This window comes from Cherax quadricarinatus, chromosome 46 (genome assembly GCF_038502225.1).
Source record: "Cherax quadricarinatus isolate ZL_2023a chromosome 46, ASM3850222v1, whole genome shotgun sequence".
NCBI lineage: Eukaryota > Metazoa > Arthropoda > Malacostraca > Decapoda > Parastacidae > Cherax > Cherax quadricarinatus.
In genome coordinates, this window is record NC_091337.1 from 20928064 (window position 1) to 20953500 (window position 25437).

General features: G+C 40.9%; 1 protein-coding gene across 9 annotated transcripts in view; it reads left to right on the forward strand.

Annotated features, from left to right (window-relative positions):
* Positions 1-25437, forward strand: part of LOC128696749 (tudor domain-containing protein 7B) — a 462427-nt gene that overhangs the window by 389013 nt on the left and 47977 nt on the right. For 8 of the 9 annotated variants that reach the window (XR_011393212.1, XM_070094599.1, XM_070094597.1 and 5 more), the window contains one exon: positions 14530-14672. The exons of the other annotated variant lie outside the window; for it this stretch is intronic. Coding sequence is in view for 7 of the 8 variants with exons in the window: in XM_070094599.1 (XP_069950700.1) it covers positions 14530-14672 (143 nt within the window). In the remaining variant the exon portion in view is untranslated. The remainder of the gene's footprint in view (positions 1-14529; positions 14673-25437) is intronic. 9 annotated transcript variants of the gene reach the window in all.

Here is a 25437-nt window from a genome sequence, read left to right on the forward strand (position 1 = left end):
GACACGTCTCGGACGAATCGCGTGTGGCAGGTTTTTTAACAAGTGGCGAGGCAAAATTTTTGCATTAAAATGTATCGAATACTGGATTTAACGGATACCGATACCATTGAATACCGGGGGACCACTGTAATACTAGAGGTAGTAGTAGTAGTAGTAGTAGTAATACATATGGTAGAAAAATCAACTTGTACATCAGTAAAAGGTTATAAAAGCTATTACTTGAGTAGCGTAAAAATATGTTAAATATTTCTGTTAGTGGTTGGATTTCAGAAGGTCTGTTTCAGTGTTCCTCCTCTGTTATGTTCCTGTGTAGTATTAGCAGCAGTGAGTATGTGATGGATTCTTGCTGATACTTCAGAGATGATGTAGCTGCCTTTATTTTGCTTAATTGTGTTAGAGACAGCAATTAATGACGATTCGAGGCATTTACGTCTGGGGAAACTAGGTTCTCTGATCACTAATTGCACTGAGAATGTTAAGCTCAAATGATGACCCATAAGCTAGTCTGCTTCTCTGAATATGTACTTACATGCTTAAATTCCAACAGTATGTCAAAACCCAGAGTTCATTTACCTCTTCTCCAAACACACTTGCATATTGTTGCAGAATGTCTGGAAGCAAATGTGCTGATACACAACAATTTGTAAATATATGACCTTCAGGATGAGGACATAGTGCCATACTATTTAGGCATGAATTGTATTGTAGCCAATGTCTGCTTGTGAGGAATAAGTTCTTGTAAATTTTTTAATTGTTAATTCTTTAACTGTGTACGATGTATATATTCATGGGGGACTCTGCACTACGTATATATATATACATAATTTTTGTAGTCCTCAAGTTTGGCATACATTGCAAGTTTTTGAAGTCCACAAAATTAAAGGTTTCTTATGTGTTTAAATTTTTGAACACACAAAGCGGGGTAGGCGTCGGCCTAGGAGAGGTTGGAGGGAGGGGGTAAAGGAGGTTTTGTGTGCTAGGGGCTTGGACTTCCAACAAGCATGTGTGAGTGTGTTTGATAGGAACAAATGGAGACAAATGGTTTTTAGGACTTGATGTGCTGTTGGAGTGTGAGCAAGTTAACATTCGGAGAAACCGGCAGGCCAGACTTGAGTCCTGGAGATGGGAAGAACAGTGCCAGCACTCTGAAGGAGGGTTGTTAATGTTGCAGTTTTATAACTATAGTGTAAGTGCACTTCTGGCAAAGCAGTGATGGAGTGAAGGATGATGATGAAAGTTTTTCTTTTTTCAGCCACCCTGCCTTGGTGGGAAGTGGCCAATGTGTTAATAATAATAAAAAAAAAATTTGAGGAGCTTATAAAATGGGAAATAATTTCCTGAAGGTAATACAGTAAAATGAAAAGTAATGAAATTGTTCCAAAACTGAGGGAAATACAAAAACATGATGTAGGAGATCATGGATCACTTGACAGCAGAGGGTCTTGCTGCATGACACCCAATATTTTCTTTCATATTTTTTCCAGCACTGTATGACCCTGGTGGGTTTAGCACTTGGTTTTGATTATAATAAAAATTTATATTATTTTATTTTTTCTGTTTGTTTTCAATTATAAGCATAACATGGTTTTCTATAGACATTGTGGAACAAAATTATATGCTGTAAATCACAGTGCCCTGGTGATGGACCAGGTGCTTCGACTCCTTCCGTATCCCAGTGATGGACCATATGCTTCATCTCCTTCAGTACCCTGGTAATGGACCAGGTGCTATAGGTCATTCAGTGCCCTGGTGATGGACCAGGTGCTTCAGCTCCTTCAGTACCCTTTTAAATAGTGCCCTGATTATCAAAGCTTATTCCATGGATGGAGTAGAAGGTGGGTTGGACAGATGTTTTTATTTGTGGGTTTGGTTTCGGATTTGAGGGGGACCTGCCTAGTGTGGGCTGGTTGGCCTGCTGCAGTGTTACTTCTTTATGTGTTCTTTTGAGTGAGAGGGGTTGGTTTTGAGCAGGATTTGCACATTGGTTTGGGGGTGGGGGTCTTGTTTCTTGGGTGGCACTGGGGATGGGTTGGGAAAATAATTTTGTTGGTGGGTTGTTTTTGACATGGACCTGCCAAGTATTGGCCAGTAGGCCTGTTGCAGTGCTCCTCCTTTCTTATGTTCTTATTTGCTTTGGTTTTTGACTGTTTCTAACATATATACATTATGGACAATCACTGTATGTGTTATTAGAATTGTTGCAGTGTGTGGAACTCCTAAAAACAAGGTCTAAGACAATGGTTCCCCAAAGAACATACACACATTTTAATTTTGTGTTTTGGAGATCTTGAGGTGTGAGAGCGCACGCGCACACACGCACGCACACGCACGCGCACACACACACACACACACACACACACACACACACACACACACACACACACACACACACACACACACACACACACACACACACACACACACACACACACACACACGGACTGATGACACTGGAGGACAGAAGGGTCAGGGGAGACATGATAACGACATACAAGATACTGCGGGGAATAGACAAGGTGGACAGAGATAGGATGTTCCAGAGAGGGGACACAGGGACAAGGGGTCACAACTGGAAGCTGAAGACTCAGACGAGTCACAGGGACGTTAGGAAGTATTTCTTCAGTCATAGAGTTGTCAGCAAGTGGAATAGCCTAGCAAGTGAAGTAGTGGAGGCAGGAACCATACATAGTTTTAAGAAGAGGTATGACAAAGCTCAGGAAGCAGAGAGAGAGAGGACCCAGTAGCAATCAGTGAAGAGGCAGGGCCAGGAGCTGAGTCTCGACCCCTGCAACCACAATTAGGTGAGTACACACACACACACACACACACACACACACACACTACCTACACCTATCTACCTACCCCTACCTACCTACCCCTACCTACCTACCCCTACCTACCTACCCCTACCTACCTACCCCTACCTACCTACCCCTACCTACCTACCCCTACCTACCTACCCCTACCTACCCACCCCTACCTACCCACCCCTACCTACCCACCCCTACCTACCCACCCCTACCTACCCCTACCTACCCCTACCTACCCCTACCTACCCCTACCTACCCCTACCTACCTACCTACCTACCTACCTACCTACCTACCTCCAATTACCTACCTACCTCTACCTACCTACCTACCTCCTTTGAGCCTTTATCATGTTTTCATTAGAAGGAAATAGTGTTAGGTTTTGACTGTGATTACCAGGTTGCAGATAAGATGAAATTTTTCATCACTGCTGGAGTAGTGGGTTGGCTGGGTTTGTAGTGCTATTATGGGCATTACCTTCACTCACATTCATCCCAAACCCATGGAGCTCCACATCAGAATCAATGTTAGAACTCTTAGCACTTGTAGATAATAATAATAATAATAATAATAATAATATTGGTAGTAGGTTGGTAGACAGCAACCACCCAGGGAGGTACTACCGTCCTGCCAAGTGAGTGTAAAACGAAAGCCTGTGATTGTTTTACATGATAGTAGGATTGCTGGTGTCTTTTGTCTGTCTCATAAATATGCAAGATTACAGGCATGTCTTGCTACTTCTACTTACACTTAGGTCACACTACACATACATATACACATTTATTCATACACACTCATCTGAGTTTTCTTAGATTTTATCTTAATAGTTCTTGGTCTTATTAATTTTCCTTTTATATCCATGGGGAAGTGGAATAAGAATCTTTCCTCGGTAAGCCATGCGTGTTGTAAAAGTCAACTAAAATGCCGGGAACAATGGGCTAGTAACCCCTTTTCCTGTAAAGATTACTAAAAAGAATAAGAAGAAGAAAATTGTCAAAGTGGGAAGTCTGAATGTGCGTGGATGTTGTGCAGATGATAAGAAAGAGATGATTGTGGATGTTATGAATGAGAAGAAGCTGGATGTCCTGGCTTTAAGTGAAACAAAGCTGAAGGGGGTGGGAGAGTTTCAGTGGAGAGGAATAAATGGGATTAGGTCAGGGGTTTCAAATAGAGTTAGAGCTAAAGAAGGAGTAGCAATAATGTTGAAGGATAAGCTATGGCAGGAAAAGAGGGACTATAAATGTACTAATTCAAGGATTATGTGGAGTAAAATAAAGATTGGATGTGAAAAGTGGGTTATAATAAGCGTGTATGCACCTGGAGAAGAGAGAAGTGTAGAGGAGAGAGAGAGATTTTGGGAAATGTTGAGTGAATGCGTGGGGAGTTTTGAATCAAGTGTGAGAGTAATGGTGGTTGGGAATTTCAATGCTAAAGTGGGTAAAAATGTTATGGAGGGAGTAGTAGGTAAATTTGGGGTGCCAGGGGTAAATGTAAATGGGGAGCCTTTAATTGAGCTATGTGTAGAAAGAAATTTGGTAATAAGTAATACATATTTTATGAAAAAGAGGATAAATAAATATACAAGGTATGATGTAGCACGTAATGAAAGTAGTTTATTAGATTATGTATTGGTGGATAAAAGGTTGATGGGTAGGCTCCAGGATGTACATGTTTATAGAGGGGCAACTGATATATCGGATCATTATTTAGTTGTAGCTACAGTTAGAGTAAGAGGTAGATGGGAAAAGAGGAAGGTGGAAACAACAAGTAAGAGGGAGGTGAAAGTGTATAAACTAAGGGAGGTGGAAGTTCGGGTGAGATATAAGCGACTATTGGCAGAAAGGTGGGATAGTGCAAAGATGAGTAATGGGGGGGTTGAAGAGGGTTGGAATAGTTTTAAAAATGCAGTATTAGAATGTGGGGCAGAAGTTTGTGGTTATAGGAGGGTGGGTGCAGGAGGAAAGAGGAGTGATTGGTGGAATGATGAAGTAAAGGGTGTGATAAAAGAGAAAAAGGTAGCTTATGAGAGGTTTTTACAAAGCAGAAGTGTTATAAGAAGAGCAGAATATATGGAGAGTAAAAGAAAGGTAAAGAGAGTGGTGAGAGAGTGCAAAAGGAGAGCAGATGATAGAGTGGGAGAGGCACTGTCAAGAAATTTTAATGAAAATAAGAAAAAATTTTGGAGTGAGTTAAACAAGTTAAGAAAGCCAAGGGAAAATATGGATTTGTCAGTTAAAAACAGAGTAGGGGAGTTAGTAGATGGGGAGATGGAGGTATTACGTAGATGGCGAGAATATTTTGAGGAACTTTTAAATGTTAAGGAAGAAACAGAGGCAGTAATTTCATGCACTGGTCAGGGAGGTATACCATCTTTTAGGAGTGAAGAAGAGCAGAATGTAAGTGTGGGGGAGGTACGTGAGGCATTACGTAAAATGAAAGGGGGTAAAGCAGCTGGAACTGATGGGATCATGACAGCAATGTTAAAAGCAGGGGGGGATATAGTGTTGGAGTGGTTGGTACTTTTGTTCAATAAATGTATGAAAGAGGGGAAGGTACCTAGGGATTGGCGGAGAGCATGTATAGTCCCTTTATATAAAGGGAAAGGGGACAAAAGAGACTGTAAAAATTATAGAGGAATAAGCTTACTGAGTATACCAGGAAAAGTGTACGGTAGGGTTATAATTGAAAGAATTAGAGGTAAGACAGAATGTAGGATTGCAGATGAGCAAGGAGGTTTCAGAGTGGGTAGGGGATGTGTAGATCAAGTGTTTACATTGAAGCATATATGTGAACAGTATTTAGATAAAGGTAGGGAAGTTTTTATTGCATTTATGGATTTAGAAAAGGCATATGATAGAGTGGATAGAGGAGCAATGTGGCAGATGTTGCAAGTATATGGAATAGGTGGTAAGTTATTAAATGCTGTAAAGAGTTTTTATGAGGATAGTGAGGCTCAGGTTAGGGTGTGTAGAAGAGAGGGAGACTATTTCCCGGTAAAAGTAGGTCTTAGACAGGGATGTGTAATGTCACCATGGTTGTTTAATATATTTATAGATGGGGTTGTAAAGGAAGTAAATGCTAGGGTGTTCGGGAGAGGGGTGGGATTAAATTTTGGGGAATCAAATTCAAAATGGGAATTGACACAGTTACTTTTTGCTGATGATACTGTGCTTATGGGAGATTCTAAAGAAAAATTGCAAAGGTTAGTGGATGAGTTTGGGAATGTGTGTAAAGGTAGAAAGCTGAAAGTGAACATAGAAAAGAGTAAGGTGATGAGGGTGTCAAATGATTTAGATAAAGAAAAATTGGATATCAAATTGGGGAGGAGAAGTATGGAAGAAGTGAATGTTTTCAGATACTTGGGAGTTGACGTGTCGGCGGATGGATTTATGAAGGATGAGGTTAATCATAGAATTGATGAGGGAAAAAAGGTGAGTGGTGCGTTGAGGTATATGTGGAGTCAAAAAACGTTATCTATGGAGGCAAAGAAGGGAATGTATGAAAGTATAGTAGTACCCACGTTTTTATATGGGTGCGAAGCTTGGGTGGTAAATGCAGCAGCGAGGAGACGGTTGGAGGCAGTGGAGATGTCCTGTTTAAGGGCAATGTGTGGTGTAAATATTATGCAGAAAATTCGGAGTGTGGAAATTAGGAGAAGGTGTGGAGTTAATAAAAGTATTAGTCAGAGGGCAGAAGAGGGGTTGTTGAGGTGGTTTGGTCATTTAGAGAGAATGGATCAAAGTAGAATGACATGGAAAGCATATAAATCTATAGGGGAAGGAAGGCGGGGAAGGGGTCGTCCTTGAAAGGGTTGGAGAGAGGGGGTAAAGGAGGTTTTGTGGGCGAGGGGCTTGGACTTCCAGCAAGCGTGCGTGAGCGTGTTAGATAGGAGTGAATGGAGACGAATGGTACTTGGGACCTGACGATCTGTTGGAGTGTGAGCAGGGTAATATTTAGTGAAGGGATTCAGGGAAACCGGTTATTTTCATATAGTCAGACTTGAGTCCTGGAAATGGGAAGTACAATGCCTGCACTTTAAAGGAGGGGTTTGGGATATTGGCAGTTTGGAGGGATATGTTGTGTATCTTTATATGTGTATGCTTCTAGACTGTTGTATTCTGAGCACCTCTGCAAAAACAGTGATAATGTGTGAGTGTGGTGAAAGTGTTGAATGATGATGAAAGTATTTTCTTTTTGGGGATTTTCTTTCTTTTTTGGGTCACCCTGCCTCGGTGGGAGGCGGCCGACTTGTTGAAAAAAAAAAAAAAAATAATAATAATAATAATTTTTTTTTTTTAACAAGTTGGCCGTCTCCCACCGAGGCAGGGTGACCCAAAAAGAAAGAAAATCCCCGAAAAGAAAATACTTTCATTATCATTCAACACTTTTACCTCACTCACACATAATCACTGTTTTTGCAGAGGTGCTCAGAACACAACAGTTTAGAAGCATATACGTACAAAGATACACGACATATCCCTCCAAACTGCTAATATCCCGAACCCCTCCTTTAGGACTCAAGTCAGGCTATATAAAAATAACCGGTTTCCCTGAATCCCTTCACTAAATATTACCCTGCTCACACTCCAACAGATCGTCAGGTCCCAACTACCATTCGTCTCCATTCACTCCTATCGAACATGCTCATGCACGCCTGCTGGAAGTCCAAGCCCCTCGCCCACAAAACCTCCCTTACCCCTTCCAACCTTTTCGAGGACGACCCCTACCACGCCTTCCTTCCCCTACAGATTTATACGCTCTCCATGTCATTCTACTTTGATCTTTTCTCTCTAAATTACCAAACGACCTCAACAACCCCTCTTCAGCCCTCTGACTAATACTTTTATTAACTCCACACCTTCTCCTAATTTCCTCACTCCGAATTTTCTGCATAATATTTACACCGCACGTTGCCCTTAGACAGGACATCTCCACTGCCTCCAACCGCCTCCTCGCTGCTGCATTCACAACCCAAGCTTCACACCCATATAAGAGTGTTGGTACTACTATACTTTCATTCATTCCCTTCTTTGCCTCCATAGATAACGTTTTTTGTCTCCACATATACCTCAACGCGCCACTCATCTTTTTTCCCTCATCAATTCTATGATTAACCTCATCCTTCATAAATCCATCCGACAACACGTCAACTCCCAAGTATCTGAAAACATTCACTTCTTCCATACTCCTCCTCCCCAATTTGATATCCAATTTTTTCTTTATCTAAATCATTTGATACTCTCATCATCTTACTTTTTTCTATGTTCACTTTCAACTTTCTACCTTTACACTCACTCCCAAACTCATCCACTAACCTTTGCAATTTTTCTTTAGAATCTCTTATAAGCATAGTATCATCAGCAAAAAGCAACTGTGTCAATTCCCATTTTGTATTTAATTCCCCATAATTTAATCCCACCCCTCTCCCGAACACCCTAGCATTTACTTCTTCTACAACCCCATTGCTAAATATATTAAACAACCATGGTGACATTATACATCCCTGTCTAAGACCTACTTTTACTGGGAAGTAGTCTCTCTCTCTTCTACACACCCTAACCTGAGCCTCACTATCCTCATAAAAACTTTTTACAGAATTTAGTAACTTTCCACCTATTCCATATACTTGCAATATCTGCCACATTGCTCCCCTATCCATTCTATGATATGCCTTTTCTAAATCCATAAATGCAATAAAAACTTCCCTCCCTTTATCTAAATACTGTTCACATATGCTTCAATGTAAACACTTGATCTACACATCCCCTACCCACTCTGAAACCTCCTTGCTCATCCGTAATCCTACATTCTGTCTTACCTCTAATTCTTCCAATTGTAACCCTACCATACACTTTTCCTGGTATACTCAGTAAACTTATTCCTCTATAATTTTTACAATCTCTTTTGTCCCCTTCCCTTTACATAAAGGGACTATACATGCTCTTCGCCAATCCCTAGGTACCTTCCCCTCTTTCATACATTTATTAAACAAAATACCAACCACTCCAACACTGCTTTTAACATTTCTGTCATGATCCCGTCAGTTACAGCTGCTTTACTCCCTTTCATTCTACGTAATGCCTCACGCACCTTCCACACACTCACATCGTGTTCTTCTTCACTCCTAAAAGACGGTATACCTCCCTGGCCAGTGAATGAAATTACCGCTTCCCTTTCTTCGTCAACATTTAAAAGTTCCTCAAAATATTCTCGCCATCTACCCAAAACCTCCATCTTTCCATCTACTAACTCCCCTACTCTGTTTTTAACTGACAAATCCATTCGTTCTCTAGGCTTTCTTAACTTGTTTAACTCACTTCAAAATTTTTTCTTATTTTCATTAAAATTTCTTGACAGTGCCTCTCCCACTCTATCATCTGCTCTCCTTTTGCACTCTCTCACCACTCTCTTCACCTTTCTTTTACTCTCCATATACTCTACTCTTCTTATAACACTTCTGCTTTGTAAAAACCTCTCATAAGCTAACTTTTTATCTTTTATCACACCCTTTACTTCTTCATTCCACCAATTACTCCTCTTTCCTCCTGCACCCACCCTTCTATAACCACAAACTTCTGCCTCACATTCTAATACTGCATTTTTAAAACTATTCCAACCCTCTTCAACCCCCCCACTACTCATACTTGCACCAGCCCACCTTTCTGCTAATAGTTGCTTATATCTCACCCAAACTTCCTCCTCCCTTAGTTTATACACTTTCACCTCCCTCTTGCTTGTTGTTGCCATTTTCCTCTTTTCCCATCTACCTCTTACTATAACTGTAGCTAGAACTGAATAATGATCCGAAATATCAGTTGCCCCTCTATAGAAGTGTACATCCTGGAGCCTACCCATCAACCTTTTATCCACCAATACTTAATCTAACAAAGTACTTTCATTACGTGCTATATCATACCTTGTATATTTATTTATCCTCTTCATAAAATATGTATTACTTATTACCAAACCTTTTTCTACACATAGCTCAGTTAAAGGCTCCCCATTTTCATTTACCCCTGGCACCCCAAATTTACTTAGTACTTCCTCCACAACATTTTTGCCCACTTTAGCATTGAAATCCCCAACCACTATTACTCTCACACTTGGTTCAAAACTCCCCATACATTCACTCAACATTTCCCAAAATCACTCTCTCTCTACACTTCTCTCTTCTCCAGATGCATATACGCTTACTATAGCCCACTTTTCACATCCAACCTTTATTTTACTCCATGTAATCCTTGAATTAATGCATTTATAGTCCCTCTTTTCCTGCCATAACTTATCCTTCAACATTATTGCTACTCCTTCTTTAGCTCTAACTCTATTTGAAACCCCTGACCCAATCACATTTATTCCTCTCCACTGAAACTCTCCCACCCCCTTCAGCTTTGTTTCGCTTAAAGCCAGGGCATCCAGTTTCTTCTCGTTCATAACATCCACGATCACCTCTTTCTTATCATTTGCACAACATCCACGCACATTAAGACTTCCCACTTTGACAATTTTCTTCTTCTTATTCTTTTTAGTAATTATTAGAGGAAAAGGAGTTACTAGCCCATTGTTCCCGGCATTTTAGTTGTACATCACACATGGCTTATGGAGGAAAGATTCTTATTCCACTTCCCCATGGATATAAAAGGAAAAGTAATAAGACCAAGAACTATTAAGAAAAAATCGATGAAAACTGAGATGAGTGTGTATAAATAAACATGTACATGTATGTCTAGTGTGACCTAAGTGTAAGTAGAAGTAGCAAGACATACCTGTAATCTTGCATATTTATGAGACAGACAAAAGACACCAGCAATCCTACCATCATGTAAAACAATTACAGGCTTTCGTTTCACACTCGCTTGGCAGGACTGTAGTACCCCCCTGGGTGGTTGCTGTCTGCCAACGTACTACCTATACTTCTAATATACTACTACTAAACTGTTGTATTCTGGGCACCTCTACAAAATCAGTGATTATGTGTGAGTGAGGTGAAAGTGTTGAATGATGATGAAAGTATTTTCTTTTTGGGGATTTTCTTTATTTTTGGGTCAACCTGCCTCGGTGGGAGACGGCCAACTTGTCTCATAAACGTGCAAGATTTCCATTTTCTCTAAATGACCAAACCACCTCAACAACCCCTCTTCAGCCCTCTGAATAATACTTTTATTAACTCCACACCTTCTCCTGTTTTTCACACTCTGAATTTTCTGCATTATGTTCACACCACACATTGCTCTTAGACAGGACATCTCCACTGACTCCAACCATCTCCTTGCTGCAGCATTTAGAACCCAAGCTTCACACCCATATAAGAGTGTTGGTACCACTATACTTTCATACATTCCCTTCTTTTTCTTTGCCTCCATTGATAACATTTTTTGTGTCCACATGTACCTCAACACACCACTCACTTTTTTTCCTTTATCAAATCTTTGATTAACCTCATTCTTCATAAATCCATCCGCTGACACGTCAGCTCCCAAATATCTGAAAACATTCACTTCCTCTATACTCCTCCTCTCCAATTTGGTATCCAATTTTTCTTTATCTAAATTATTTGATACCCTCTTCACCTTACTCTTTTCTGTGTTCATTTTCAACTTTCGACCTTTACACACTCCCCCAAACTCGTCCACTAACCTTCGCAATTTTTCTTTAGACTCTCCCATAAGCACAGTATCATCATCAAAAAGTAACTGTGTCAATTCCCATTTTGTACAATGCATTTGATTCCCCATAATTTAACCTTTGAACTGTCCAAACAAATTTATGTTCACATCTGTAGTGCTCCAAAAGTAGATTACATTTTTTTACGTATTTTCAAATATAAAAAAAAAAAAGTAGATCAAAGTTTTTTTACACATTTTCAAATGTAAAAAAAAGAAAAGATCTACGTTTTTTACATTTAAATGTTGAAAAAACGTAGATCTACGTTTGGACAGTTTAAAGGTTAATCCCACCCCTCTCCCGAACACCTTAGCCTTTACTTCTTTTACAACCCCATCTGTAAACATATTAAACAACCATGGTGACATTACACATCTCTGTCTAAGACCTACATTTACCGGGAAGTAGTCTCCCTCTCTTCTACACACCCTAACCTGAGCCTCACTATCCTCACAAAACCTCTTTACAGCATTTAGTAACTTACTACCTATTCCATATACTTGCACCATCTGCCACATTGCTCCCCTATCTACTCTATCATATGCCTTTTCTTAATCTATAAATGCAATGAAAACTTCCCTATCTTTAAAATACTGCTTACAGATATGCTTCAGATGAATATAAATATAAATCACTAATAAAATGGATAAATGAACATTTAACATCACACTTACGTTTATTGACTCTTGTTGGTGTATGGAAGACAGGTAGGTGGCAAGTGGAAGGCAAGTTTATAATGCTTTAATATGACGCTAATATCATCTCTGCGGCTTATTTATCCATCAAAATTCATCTAATATGACATAATAAACAATATTAATAACATAGAAACATGATATATACTCTAGAATGAATAAAATGTGTCATAATGTATGTGAGGAGTAAGTGGTGGTGGGGGTGTTGGGTTTATAAGGGCCACTGAAAGAAGCCGTACATATTAGTGGTGGTGGAGGGAGCAGGAGAAGCCACCACCACTATTCACACTTAAACAATATATATAATTTATAAATAAGAAATATTTACATTTTAATTTATGAATAAGTAAGTTTATTCAGGTACACCTACCATTCGACTTACGACCTGCTCAACTTACGACCACTCGACTTACGACCGTGTTTTTTATGCCAAATTTCTGGGAAATAAACAACTATTTGTGTTGTACACAGTGTTTATCCTAAACCTTACAGTGTAAAATACAGTACTAACAGCATAAAAAGTAAAGTAAAACATGAAATACCAAAATAAAACAATAAAATAAAGTCATTACAAAAATGTTTTGTTGATATTCAGTAGTAAAGTTCGACTTACGACCATTTCGACTTACGACCGGTTTCTCGGAACCGAACTCGGTCGTAAGTCGGATGGTAGGTGTATACACAAATAGTTATGTACATAGATTATCATGCATAGCAGCATATGTGTAAAGTACCTAGGATAACCCAAAAATGTCAGATTGATTTATTTCCATTGGGGTCCTATAATATTTACATTTACACTTTTATATTTACATTTAATTTGGAGGAGATGTTAGTTTAATTAGTTTGATGGAGGAGATACTGGCAGAGGTTTAGGATGGTGGAAGATAGCAGGGCAGCGTATGTTCATTGGCCTTATACACATCCAACAATATTGGCAAGTTACTTTCATGTCGTTTTTCTATTGCTTACTCGCTGAACTTGCTTGCTGCACGTTTAATTTTACACTTTATTGCTGGCTGGCACTATAGCCTTTATCGATACCTGCTGCTTTAGTATCATGCATATCGTAGAATCACTGAATCACTGCAGAAGGCACATTCTCTCCTCTCTCTTCCTCCTCCACTTGGTACTTTGCTACAAGTATTTTCTTGAATTCTATTGTGTTTCTTTCCTTCTTTACCACAGGGCTGGCACTAGAAGCTTTCTTTGGGCCCATGGTGGCTTATTTAGCAGTTACAAGCACTAAAAGCAATGGAATAATACAAAATATGTTGCATGTATGCATGGAATCGTCCTCCTTGGCTTGTAAACAATGGCACACTGGCTGTACATGAATACATGGAGTGGCCAGGCGGCTCAGGCCGTGCGGACACCTTCGGGACGAATGTCCCTAACCGAGTTCTTTTTCGGTAACCGAGCCAATATTTTGATGCAAAAACGTGTCGGTATCCGATTTTTTCGTTATCCAATAACATTATTACCCTAGGGTCCACTGTATATATAAAACATGAAATAACTTTAAACACTTGAAATTTTGGAAAGTTTCCAGACATAATGGAAAGACGTGGTGCTCACGGAGAATGTAAACAAAGCGGGTGGGGCGTGGTGACCGTATTAGAAAGTCAGGTGGGGGAGCCGTATGGCGAGTTTTGGTCTTAATTTGAAATGTCCGTATTAGTGGAACGCCTTAAGGTGAAACACTGTAAAGCGGGACCCTACTATATAGACTTACATTTGTATTAGCTGCAAGGTAATGCACACTGTAAAACTGATATTTATGTAGCTGAAGCACAGGTGACTTTCATAGAAGAAATAAAGATGGAAAGTAGTAGGAAAACAGAGGCCTCTTGTTGGGGCCTAGGTAACCTGTCTTGCCTCTTGAATATTAAGTTATCTGCATAGACCCATTCTGGTGGATGAGAAAGAACCTAAGTTACTATCAAGACTTGATAGGTAATTCACATAGTAGGCAAAGGCTTTCAGAGAAAAAGTGTGATTTTTTAATAAAACAAGGTACTACTGTACATTATCTCAAGACAAGTAACTGCTGCAAAAACTGGCTAACACAATGGAATGAATAAAACACAATACACCAATTAAGTCAGATGATGATACAGCTGTCAGGGAACACAAAGTGAAGCAACTCAATTCACTATCCCACACATAACCTACTATCCACAAGAGTATTTCAAGGGGGTAGCAGGCAGGTGGTACTGAAGTCAATTTACCTGTATCCCTACACCACACTCATTCACCCATTCGCACTGGAGTTCAGTTGTACTAGTGAGCTCCCTCATACTATTAAATATTTTTTTTTTGCTTCAGTAATACCAAAATAATCATGTTTTCTATTGTTCAGGTACAATCTTATAAAATGACAAGCAAGCTGTCATCCTTAATGTGTGAGATGCAGTCATATTATGATAGCACTGGTAAAGAATTGTCAGCTATAGAGGTTGGAGAGTTTTTTGCTGTCAAGCACAATGATGACACATGGTACAGGTAAGAATCATGTTTTGATATTTAAAGTGCATAAATACAAAAGTATGACTTTTTTTTTTACCTACCAGCCATCTCCTACAAGGTAGTATAACTCACCATCATTCTTGATTTATTCTGGCAAGAGCCAGAAGTGTGCTGACACCGTAATTCAGATGATCCTCCAAATTGCAATGTCTCCACCCCTTCTTTAGAGTGCAGGCACTGTACTTCCTCCAGGACTCTAGGCATGAAACTGGTTTCTCTGAATCTCTTCATAAATGTTATTTTGCATACACTCCAACAACAGGTATAGTCATATAAACCAGTTGTTTCCACTCTGTTCTAATGTGCTCACACAGAGCTGTTGGATATTCAAGCCCCTGGCACTCAAACCTCTTTATTCTCCCCCCCAACCTTTTTTGGACAATCTCTACCTTTCCTTCCATCCCAAATTTGTATATTCTCTTAGTTATCATGTTCTTCTCTCGCTTTTTTTTTTTTTTTTTTTTACACAGGGTTTGACAAGGTTAAGGATCCCTAGCTTTATTGACAAGCTATTTACAGGATAAGGATTCCTAACTTTATTGGCAAGCTAAGAGCTGTTACCTACATCAGCTCATTTGAAAGCATGACTGAGAGTCGAAGATCAAAATGAATTTTTTATGAGAGAGCCACAAAATTTGATTAACACAAGCCTATCCGATGTTATCCTGACACCAAATGACTTCGAACAGGCGATAAATGACATGCCCATGCACTCTGCCCCAGGGCCAGACTCATGGAACTCTGTGTTCATCAAGAAATGCAAGAAGCCCCTATCACGAGCCTTTTCCATCCTATGGAGAGGGAGCATGGACACGGGGGTCGTCCCACAGTTACTAAAAACAACAGACATAGCCCCACTCCACAAAGGGGGCAGTAAAGCAACAGCTAAGAACTACAGACCAATAGCACTAACATCCCATATCATAAAAATCTTTGAAAGGGTCCTAAGAAGCAAGATCACCACCCATCAGTTACACAACCCAGGGCAACATGGGTTTAGAACAGGTCGCTCCTGTCTGTCTCAACTATTGGATCACTACGACAAGGTCCTAAATGCACTAGAAGACAAAAAGAATGCAGATGTAATATATACAGACTTTGCAAAAGCCTTCGACAAGTGTGACCATGGCGTAATAGCGCACAAAATGCGTGCTAAAGGAATAACAGGAAAAGTCGGTCGATGGATCTATAATTTCCTCACTAACAGAACACAGTACTCGCTCCCATCTTGTTCCTCATCCTCATATCCGACATAGACAAGGATGTCAGCCACAGCACCGTGTCTTCCTTTGCAGATGACACCCGAATCTGCATGACAGTGTCTTCCATTCCAGACACTGCAAGGCTCCAGGCGGACATCAACCAAATCTTTCAGTGGGCTGCAGAAAACAATATGAAGTTCAACGATGAGAAATTTCAATTACTCAGATATGGTAAACATGAGGAAATTAAATCTTCATCAGAGTACAAAACAAATTCTGGCCACAAAATAGAGCGAAACACCAACGTCAAAGACCTGGGAGTGATTATGTCGGAGGATCTCACCTTCAAGGACCATAACATTGTATCAATCGCATCTGCTAGAAAAATGACAGGATGGATAATGAGAACCTTCAAAACTAGGGAGGCCAAGCCCATGATGACACTCTTCAGGTCACTTGTTCTATCTAGGCTGGAATATTGCTGCACACTAATAGCACCTTTCAAGGCAGGTGAAATTGCCGACCTAGAAAATGTACAGAGAACTTTCACGGCGCGCATAACGGAGATAAAACACCTCAATTACTGGGAGCGCTTGAGGTTCCTAAACCTGTATTCCCTGGAACGCAGGAGGGAGAGATACATGATTATATACACCTGGAAAATCCTAGAGGGACTAGTACCGAACTTGCACACGAAAATCACTCACTACGAAAGCAAAAGACTTGGCAGACGATGCACCATCCCCCCAATGAAAAGCAGGGGTGTCACTAGCACGTTAAGAGACCATACAATAAGTGTCAGGGGCCCGAGACTGTTCAACTGCCTCCCAGCACACATAAGGGGGATTACCAACAGACCCCTGGCAGTCTTCAAGCTGGCACTGGACAAGCACCTAAAGTCGGTTCCTGATCAGCCGGGCTGTGGCTCGTATGTTGGTTTGCGTACAGCCAGCAGCAACAGCCTGGTTGATAAGGCTCTGATCCACCAGGAGGCCTGGTCACAGACCGGGCCGCAGGGGCGTTGACCCCCGGAACTCTCTCCAGGTAAACTCCAGACATACAAGTAGGGAACATGATGAAGTTCGAGCCATCTGTGGGCCAGCATTTTCATGTGAACAACTGACTTTATCTCGTTGACATCATTATGCTGTACAAATGTGTTCCAAACTCGAGTCATCCTGGGTATATATGATCTCAGATGGAGTGATGTTCTGGAGAAGGGTACAGCCAGAGTGAAGTTGCTGCTTTCTGCCCGTCTTGTGGCATAAAAGCTTGTTTCACGCTGTCCTTGAAGTGAATCCAAGTGTGGTACTTTGACAATATTGGCCTTGTACATAACAGTAAGGCCACCCACATCCCTCCTATGTTGAAGGCTCTGCTGAAATAACAGATCTATCCAGGATGGGTCCAGGCGAGAGATGAGATGTCTTGCTCTGTTCTCTACTCTGTCAAGCAGTCGCAGGTGAGGGGGGGGGGGCAGGCAAACCAAGAAAGTGGAGCATACTCAAGGTGTGAGCATACTTGTGCCTCGTACAGAATCTTGCAACCCCTACTGTCAAGCAGATGCGAGATATGACGAAGTGCTGTAAGCTTCCTGGCTGCCTTCTTTGCAAGATTTACAACATGGTTCTTCATGGTTAGTTTGGAGTCAAATTTCACCCCAAGGATATCAACTTCTCCAGGTGCCAACACCCTTCCATTCATCCTTACTACTGCACCAGCATTACCATCATGGTGCCTAGAGACGATCATCATTTGCGTTTTCTCAGGTGCAAATGTTACTTGCCATCTATTTCCCCAAGCTGATATAGCTCTCAGCTGGTGATTGATGTAGCTTAAAGCAGCTGGCATTTCTTCTCTTGGATAAGTGAATGTCAGTGTACAGTCGTCTGCATATGCATGTGATTCTGGGATGAGATGAAGAAGGTCGTTGAAGTAGACATTCCATAACAATGGTCCCAGTACGCTTCCTTGTGGAACACTTGCCCCAATAGGATGTCTTGCTGATTCCGTTCCATTGAGAACTACACTTAGAGATCTACCACGAAGGTAATCTCTGAGGAGACATAGCGTTGAGCCTGCAATACCCAGTGCTTGAAGTTTTGCTAAGAGGCCCTGGTGCCACACCCGGTCGAAAGCCCCAGCAATGTCCAGTGCTACCACACAGCTGGCTTTGGATTCATCCAGTGACTGGTGCCACTTAGTGGAGAGGTTTAACAACAGATCAGCAGCAGAGTAACCTTTCCTGAAGCCATATTGACGATCACAAAGTAGTGAGTGGTAGTCAAAAAACTCTGTCATTTGTCTTGAGATTATTGTCTCAAGGATCTTACCAGTGATTGACAGGAGTGACACTGGTCTGTAGTTGCTGATTTCTGCTCTGCTCTTCTTTTTGTGAACAGGGACTACATTTGCCTCTTTCCATAGAGAGGGCCATTTACACTGTACTAGGCAGTGCTGAAAGATGCGAGTTAGAGGTGCTGCTAGCTGGTCTGCACATCATCTCAGCAATCTTGGGCTCAACTTGTCTGGGCCCACAGCCTTTTCTTGGTCAAACGATTTAAGAAGGAAATGCACCTCCTGCCTTATTGTCACCACTGACAGTTTTGACACAGTTCTTGCAGCTAGCCAAGGAGGGTCCCTTGCTGGATCAGGAACTTGCATTTTGGTAGCAAAGTGTTCAGCAAAGAGGTCCGCCTTCTCTTGACTACTAGTAGAGGTGGTCCCATCCTGTCGATTTAGAGGTGGAATGAGTTCATCAGGCAGATAACCTTGTCTGTCCTTGACCAGGGACCACCGGGTTTTGGAGCCTACCCTACCTGATGCTAGCTTTCTGATGCTAGCCATTTAGCAATGGCCCACTTTTGAACGTCACCCATATGCCTACAGGCTTTCCTGTGCAAGTTCCTGTTATAGGTGGTAGATGTCTCTTATACCTTCGCCATGCTTTGTACTTAGCAGTAGTAGCCTCTCTACAACGAAAGCCAAACCAAGGCTGATCTGTAGGCTTTGTCACATATTGCCAGTGAGGAATGTGTTCTTGTTGTAGATTAAGGATGTGTCCAGTGAAGACTTTCACTTGGTTGTCAACATCCCCTTGGAAAAGAGCATTCCAATCGGTGGTGGTGAGCTCAGTGCAAAGGGCTGGCCAATTACCTCTTTCCCATCACCAGGTTGTGCGTGTGGACTCCTCACCTCGTTCTGTTGGGATCTTAAGTGTCGTAAAAACAGCCTTGTGGTCAGACGATCCAACGTAGCCGAGGGGTAGACAAGTGATTATGCCTTCTGCCAGATCACTCGCTACTGGGTCAAGGGAGGAGCCAGAGATGTGAATAGGGAAATCAACAAAGTTTCTCATGTCAAATACTGCAAGAAGGTCATCAAAATCCCTCTGTATAAGGTGTTGGTTGAGGTCACCAACAAATATCATATGTTGACAGTTGTGTTGTAGCAGAAGGGAGTCAATATTTTCCATTAGGAAGTTGATGGGGTCTGCATGCTGCCACTGAGGTCTGTACATTGCACATGCTAGTACAGAGGTACTAGTGTTTATGCATAGCTTGAAGAACATCATTTCAAGATGTGTAGGGGTGGCAACATCAATGTGCTGGGCATGAACACTTTTAGAGAAGCACACAGCAACACCTTCTCCATGCCCTTGCCTGTCTCTTCTCATCCATGAGGTGTAGCCAGCAATTCTTGCAAAATTTTCTGGAGTCCTGTCATCCAAAAATGTTTCAACAAAAGCCATCATGTCTGGACGTTGAGTGTTCGCAAAACTATGTGTGAGCTCTCCAACATTAGTAATGAAACCTCTAATGTTGGCCGACAGGATGCTGATAGACTGGCTCCTCATGATGTGGTCAGCTTGAGGTGGTGGGTGTGTAGGGCATGTAAGGTGTCTGCCCTTGAGAGAGGTAGGGTACTGAGGCAGCTGCAGGGATGTAGGTCTGTGGTCTTGTATAGGGCACAATACCACCTGCTGTGCTGGGATAGGAGTAGCTGAGTGGGTGACGTGTGAGAGTGTTCACCAATTAAGAGATTCTGCTGGTTTGTTCTGAGAACAGGTCTCTAAACAGGTGGTCCTGTCTGTCAAGTTCCTTTTTCTTCCGACACTGGTCCTCCTGATGTCCTTTCTTGTAGCAGTAATTGCACCGGGTGTCTTGCAGGCAGTTGTTGGCTGTGTGCCCCTTCCGGTGACAGCGAGCGCACAGCCTAGGTGCCTGGGAGGGTGGACTGTGATTTGTTGCACCTCCTGTGTTTTGCAGATTTGTCCTCGGGTTCTGCCGCTGGAACTGTGTTAGTGGAGGGTGAGACGGCTGTAGATGTCTTCCTCCTCCACGTCCTCTGCCCCATCCTCTACCAGTTCTGACAGATGTGTCCCTGCTGTTCGTACTTTGGCGCAGTAGGTGATCAGGTGAAGTGATAGTTCCCTGATTATTAACTGCACCAATCTCTGGTGGAGAAACTCCTGACTCAGAACTTGCTGATGAAGCACTGCTACCAGATTCTGGAATAGTGTCGACACGTGTGCTGACAGGTGTAGGATCAGAGATGATATGTGCACTGTCAAGTGGACTGGCGGTGGCTGAAGCAGAGATGTCAGGTGTAGGAGAATTAACAGATCCAAGGCTTCCTTTGTTGCTGGGAAGAGGATTTGTTCCCTTTGTGGTGGTCAGAGGAATTGTATTAGAATTCCCAAAGGTAGTGTTTTGAACTCTGTCAGTCTGTGGGACCTTAGTGATGACAGAATTCCACCAGTTATTTACCCCTGAGTTAAGCTCAGTGTGGGACTTCCAGTCTTTGTCAATAGTGTCACCATCAGCTGAACAGCTTACGTCACTTGATGTAGGCTTGCACTGGCCTTCTACAATAGCTTGGAGGTTATCTAATGATTTGAGGAGCTCATGAAGTGCTTCCCTGTGATGGATTATCTTAGCTGCAACTTTACAACACAGCCCAAGAGGGCAGTCTTGATCTTTGGACAGAAGTCCCTGAGGTAGGATTTCTGAACCTTCCTTCTGTAGCTCCAGGCTTGTATCCACATATACCACAGGATTATGGATATCCTCCAATTTTCTGAAATTTTAAACCTGGCTGCAAGAAAATTCTTCTTCTGGAATGCAATCTGTGTGGCAGTAGTTGGAACAAGTAGGCTCCTTACATCTAAGAAGAATTTTGTCCCTTGTGGTATACCCACAAACACTGCAGTAACTACCAATGAAGTTCACAGGAGGGAGAGAGTGGGTGGTGTTATCGTGGGTGGGGTGGAGTATCGTGGGTGGGGGTGTTTATAACTGGGTGGGTAGTGAGGGCAGGCAGTGGCTGACGAGCTGGATGTGTTGCCTTCTCACTATCACTTAATAAACACTGTTTATGCTATCCACTTTTCCACTAAAGGAAGATGTTACACAAATCACTAAATGACCAAGCTCCACTCAACCCCCTTCTCTGTCCTCTGAATTATGTTTTTGTTAACCTCCCCCCCCCTCCACACACACACACACTTTGTTCTAATCTCCAGGCTCTGAATTCTCTGCCCAATATTAACACAACATATTGCCCTCGACCTGCCTCCAACCTTTTCCCCAGTGCAACATTTAAAATTTAAAACCCATATCTCACACTCGTGTAAGTGTTGGCACCACAATACACTCTTAATCATTCCCTTATTGCCTCCATAGCTGAAGTTCTTTGCCTTCACATATGCCTTATGCACCACCCATCTTTTACCTCTTGTCAGTTCTGTGGTTCACCTCATTTTTCATAGACCCATCCACTGACAAGTCTATTAATATTATTTAATTTTTTCAAAATGCTGTATCTATCTACATGACATTTTTATATTTTGTCATGACACAAATAATTGAAGATTATATAACATACAGCCTCTCCTCACTTAGCGACATACTTGTTTATTACAATATAAAGTAAACTACTGTACAAACATTTAAAAATGCATTAGTACCTTGACTTACGAGTTTAATTCATTTCATGACCCAGCTTGTAACTCAGTTTGCTCATACAGTGGAATCCTGAGTTTCGTCCGCCCTGAGTATCGTACGCTTTGAGTTTAGAACCGTTTTTTCGGCTAAATTTTGTCCAGAGTTTTACACTGTGCCCCGTGTTTTGTCCCACGTACCAGACATGTCCACCTGCCCATGCCTGCGTGCCTCCCCGTGCAGGCGTCATGAGTCAGTCTGGCTTTTTTTCTCCTTGAGTGAACATTACATTACATTATATAAAGTGCCCTGCAGCGATAAAATGCATATACATACAGTACATACGTACAGTCATTGTCTTGATTGTCTTAATAGTATAGTATGTAAGGTGAATAGTAAGGTAGGTAGGTATCAAAGTGTGGTAGGTATGTAACCCCCATCTGGCTATCCCACTCACATGTTATATACTAGGCATTTAACCCTTTCAGGGTCCGTGCCGTAGATCTACGGCTTTACGTTGAGGGTCCAAACTGTAGATCTATGCCATGAGCTCAGCTCACTCTGATAAGCTGTGAGCATTAAGTTTGGGCCTAGATATGAGAGAATACATCTATGTGGTATGTGTGCACCACATAAAACAAATCCTGCAGCAGACAGTGCATGAGAGACAAAAACTGAGACCATAATTTTTTATGAAAACAGCAACTTTCTAGTGTTTTTTCGTATGTTTTTTATAGTTGTATTTGCGATTTCTTAGTCTCATTGGATATAATGGAAGATATGTTACAGAAATAGAGATGATTTTGATTGGTTTTCTTACTGAAAATGGCTTGAAACTGAGCTCAAAGTAGCAGAAATGTTAAATCTTTGCTGATGTTCAAGAGTAAACAAATGACCTCACGCGTCTAATACACGCCAGCTGGTGGGTCTAATGTACGTTGACAAATGTGCTGATATTATTTATACAATTATTACAATATTGCATAACAGTAAATCTTCTATTTTTTGGTTTTAATAAAAATTCATTACATGAATAAAAAGTCAAAATGGAATTCATTTGTAAAGCCTGAAAACATAACTAATTACAGAGGAAATGTTAGTTTAGTGCCAGGAATACCTGCATTATTTATTCTGGACCCTATTTTGAAATTGGAATGTTTTGAACTTTGTATTAAATTGGCCAAATTACCAATTTCAGATCACTATTTTGTAGTTGAAACAGTTGAGTTGGCGATTTCTTGTGCTCAATCAATAGAATAGAAGTAATACTAGTGAAATAGCTAAGAATTTGGTTGACAGGAATAATGCACTTGGCTTAAAATGGGAATAAATGTTGTCAAAATTGATGATGCGTAAATATCACTGACACATCAAAATTCATGAGAGCATAATTTCGTCAATTTTCTATCAAATTTTGTACTTTTTGTTTTATTACCTTCAAAAAAAGATTCTCTACCATTTCATAAGAAAAAATAACAGAACTATTTTTTGAAAATTCTTGGACCCTGGTGCACACTTTGAAATTTGGCCTCTGGACCCTGAAAGAGTTAAAGTGCCCTAGAGCAATAAAATGCATATACAGTACACTCATTACTTACCTTAAAATATTTGTAGTCTTAATGGTCTTAATATAGGGTGCAAGGTGAATAGTAAGGTAGGTAGGTATCAAAGTGTGGTTAGTATATAACCCCCATCTGGTCACCCCACCCACACATTATATATTAGGCATTTAAAGTGCCCTAGAGAGATAAAATGCATATACAGTACACTCATTACTTACCTTAAAATATTTGTAGTCTTAATATAGAGTGAGAGGCGAGTAAATAAGATGAGTACATGGGAGTGTAGAAGGTTCGTGAGTTTTGTAAACAAACCAGTTGTTGTTGTTGTTAGCAGTCCCAACATGAATGGTTTATGTTCACTTTGTCAAGCCGACTGGAAAAACATCTCATGTTTATATTAATTTATATGTTTATATGTTACATAGCATGTTTATTACATAATTTTGACAGAGTGTAGCATTATGAGTGTAGCAATTAAGCGATAGAAAAAGAACGAAACGAAATAAACTCCTGACAGCATAAGCCGCCCCGCCTATCTTCTGCAAGGTATGTACAGTAAGGCCCCACTTTACGACGTTAAGCCTTACAGCGATCCTCTAATACAGCGATGTCAAATTATGATCAAAATTTGCTATACGGCAAGCAGTCTTTCAAATACGGCGCCCCCCACCCGGTTTGTTTACATTTTCCGTGACCACATCTATTATGTCAGGAAACGTTCCAAAATTTCAAGAGTTTTAAAGTTACTGCATATTTTATATGTACTCTGATAATTATACTTATGTGTACCTGTACCTAAATATATTTACACACTGTGCTGGTGTGCAGATACACATTAAAATCGCTAAGTCTCTCTCTACTCATGATGCCAATACTAAGTAATAATAATCACTCTTGGGCACTAAATGTCTTATTTTACATCAATATAGGCATTTTCATTAATCCGTCTATGATATTTTCCTCAAAATTATATATGAAACCCATTACATATCATATAAACATGATACATACACTCAGATTTAAGAAAAAGAGGATAAATAAGTATACACGATATGATGTAGGGCGAAATGACAGTAGTTTGTTGGATTATGTATTGGTAGATAAAAGACTGTTGAGTAGACTTCAGGATGTACATGTTTATAGAGGGGCCACAGATATATCAGATCACTTTCTAGTTGTAGCTACACTGAGAGTAAAAGGTAGATGGGATACAAGGAGAATAGAAGCATCAGGGAAGAGAGAGGTGAAGGTTTATAAACTAAAAGAGGAGGCAGTTAGGGTAAGATATAAACAGCTATTGGAGGATAGATGGGCGAATGAGAGCATAGGCAATGGGGTCGAAGAGGTATGGGGTAGGTTTAAAAATGTAGTGTTAGAGTGTTCAGCAGAAGTTTGTGGTTACAGGAAAGTGGGTGCAGGAGGGAAGAGGAGCGATTGGTGGAATGATGATGTAAAGAGAGTAGTAAGGGAGAAAAAGTTAGCATATGAGAAGTTTTTACAAAGTAGAAGTGATGCAAGGAGGGAGGAGTATATGGAGAAAAAGAGAGAAGTTAAGAGAGTGGTGAAGCAATGTAAAAAGAGAGCAAATGAGAGAGTGGGTGAGATGTTATCAACAAATTTTGTTGAAAATAAGAAAAAGTTTTGGAGTGAGATTAACAAGTTAAGAAAGCCTAGAGAACAAATGGATTTGTCAGTTAAAAATAGGAGAGGAGAGTTATTAAATGGAGAGTTAGAGGTATTGGGAAGATGGAAGGAATATTTTGAGGAATTGTTAAATGTTGATGAAGATAGGGAAGCTGTGATTTCGTGTATAGGGCAAGGAGGAATAACATCTTGTAGGAGTGAGGAAGAGCCAGTTGTGAGTGTGGGGGAAGTTCGTGAGGCAGTAGGTAAAATGAAAGGGGGTAAGGCAGCCGGGATTGATGGAATAAAGATAGAAATGTTAAAAGCAGGTGGGGATATAGTTTTGGAGTGGTTGGTGCAATTATTTAATAAATGTATGGAAGAGGGTAAGGTACCTAGGGATTGGCAGAGA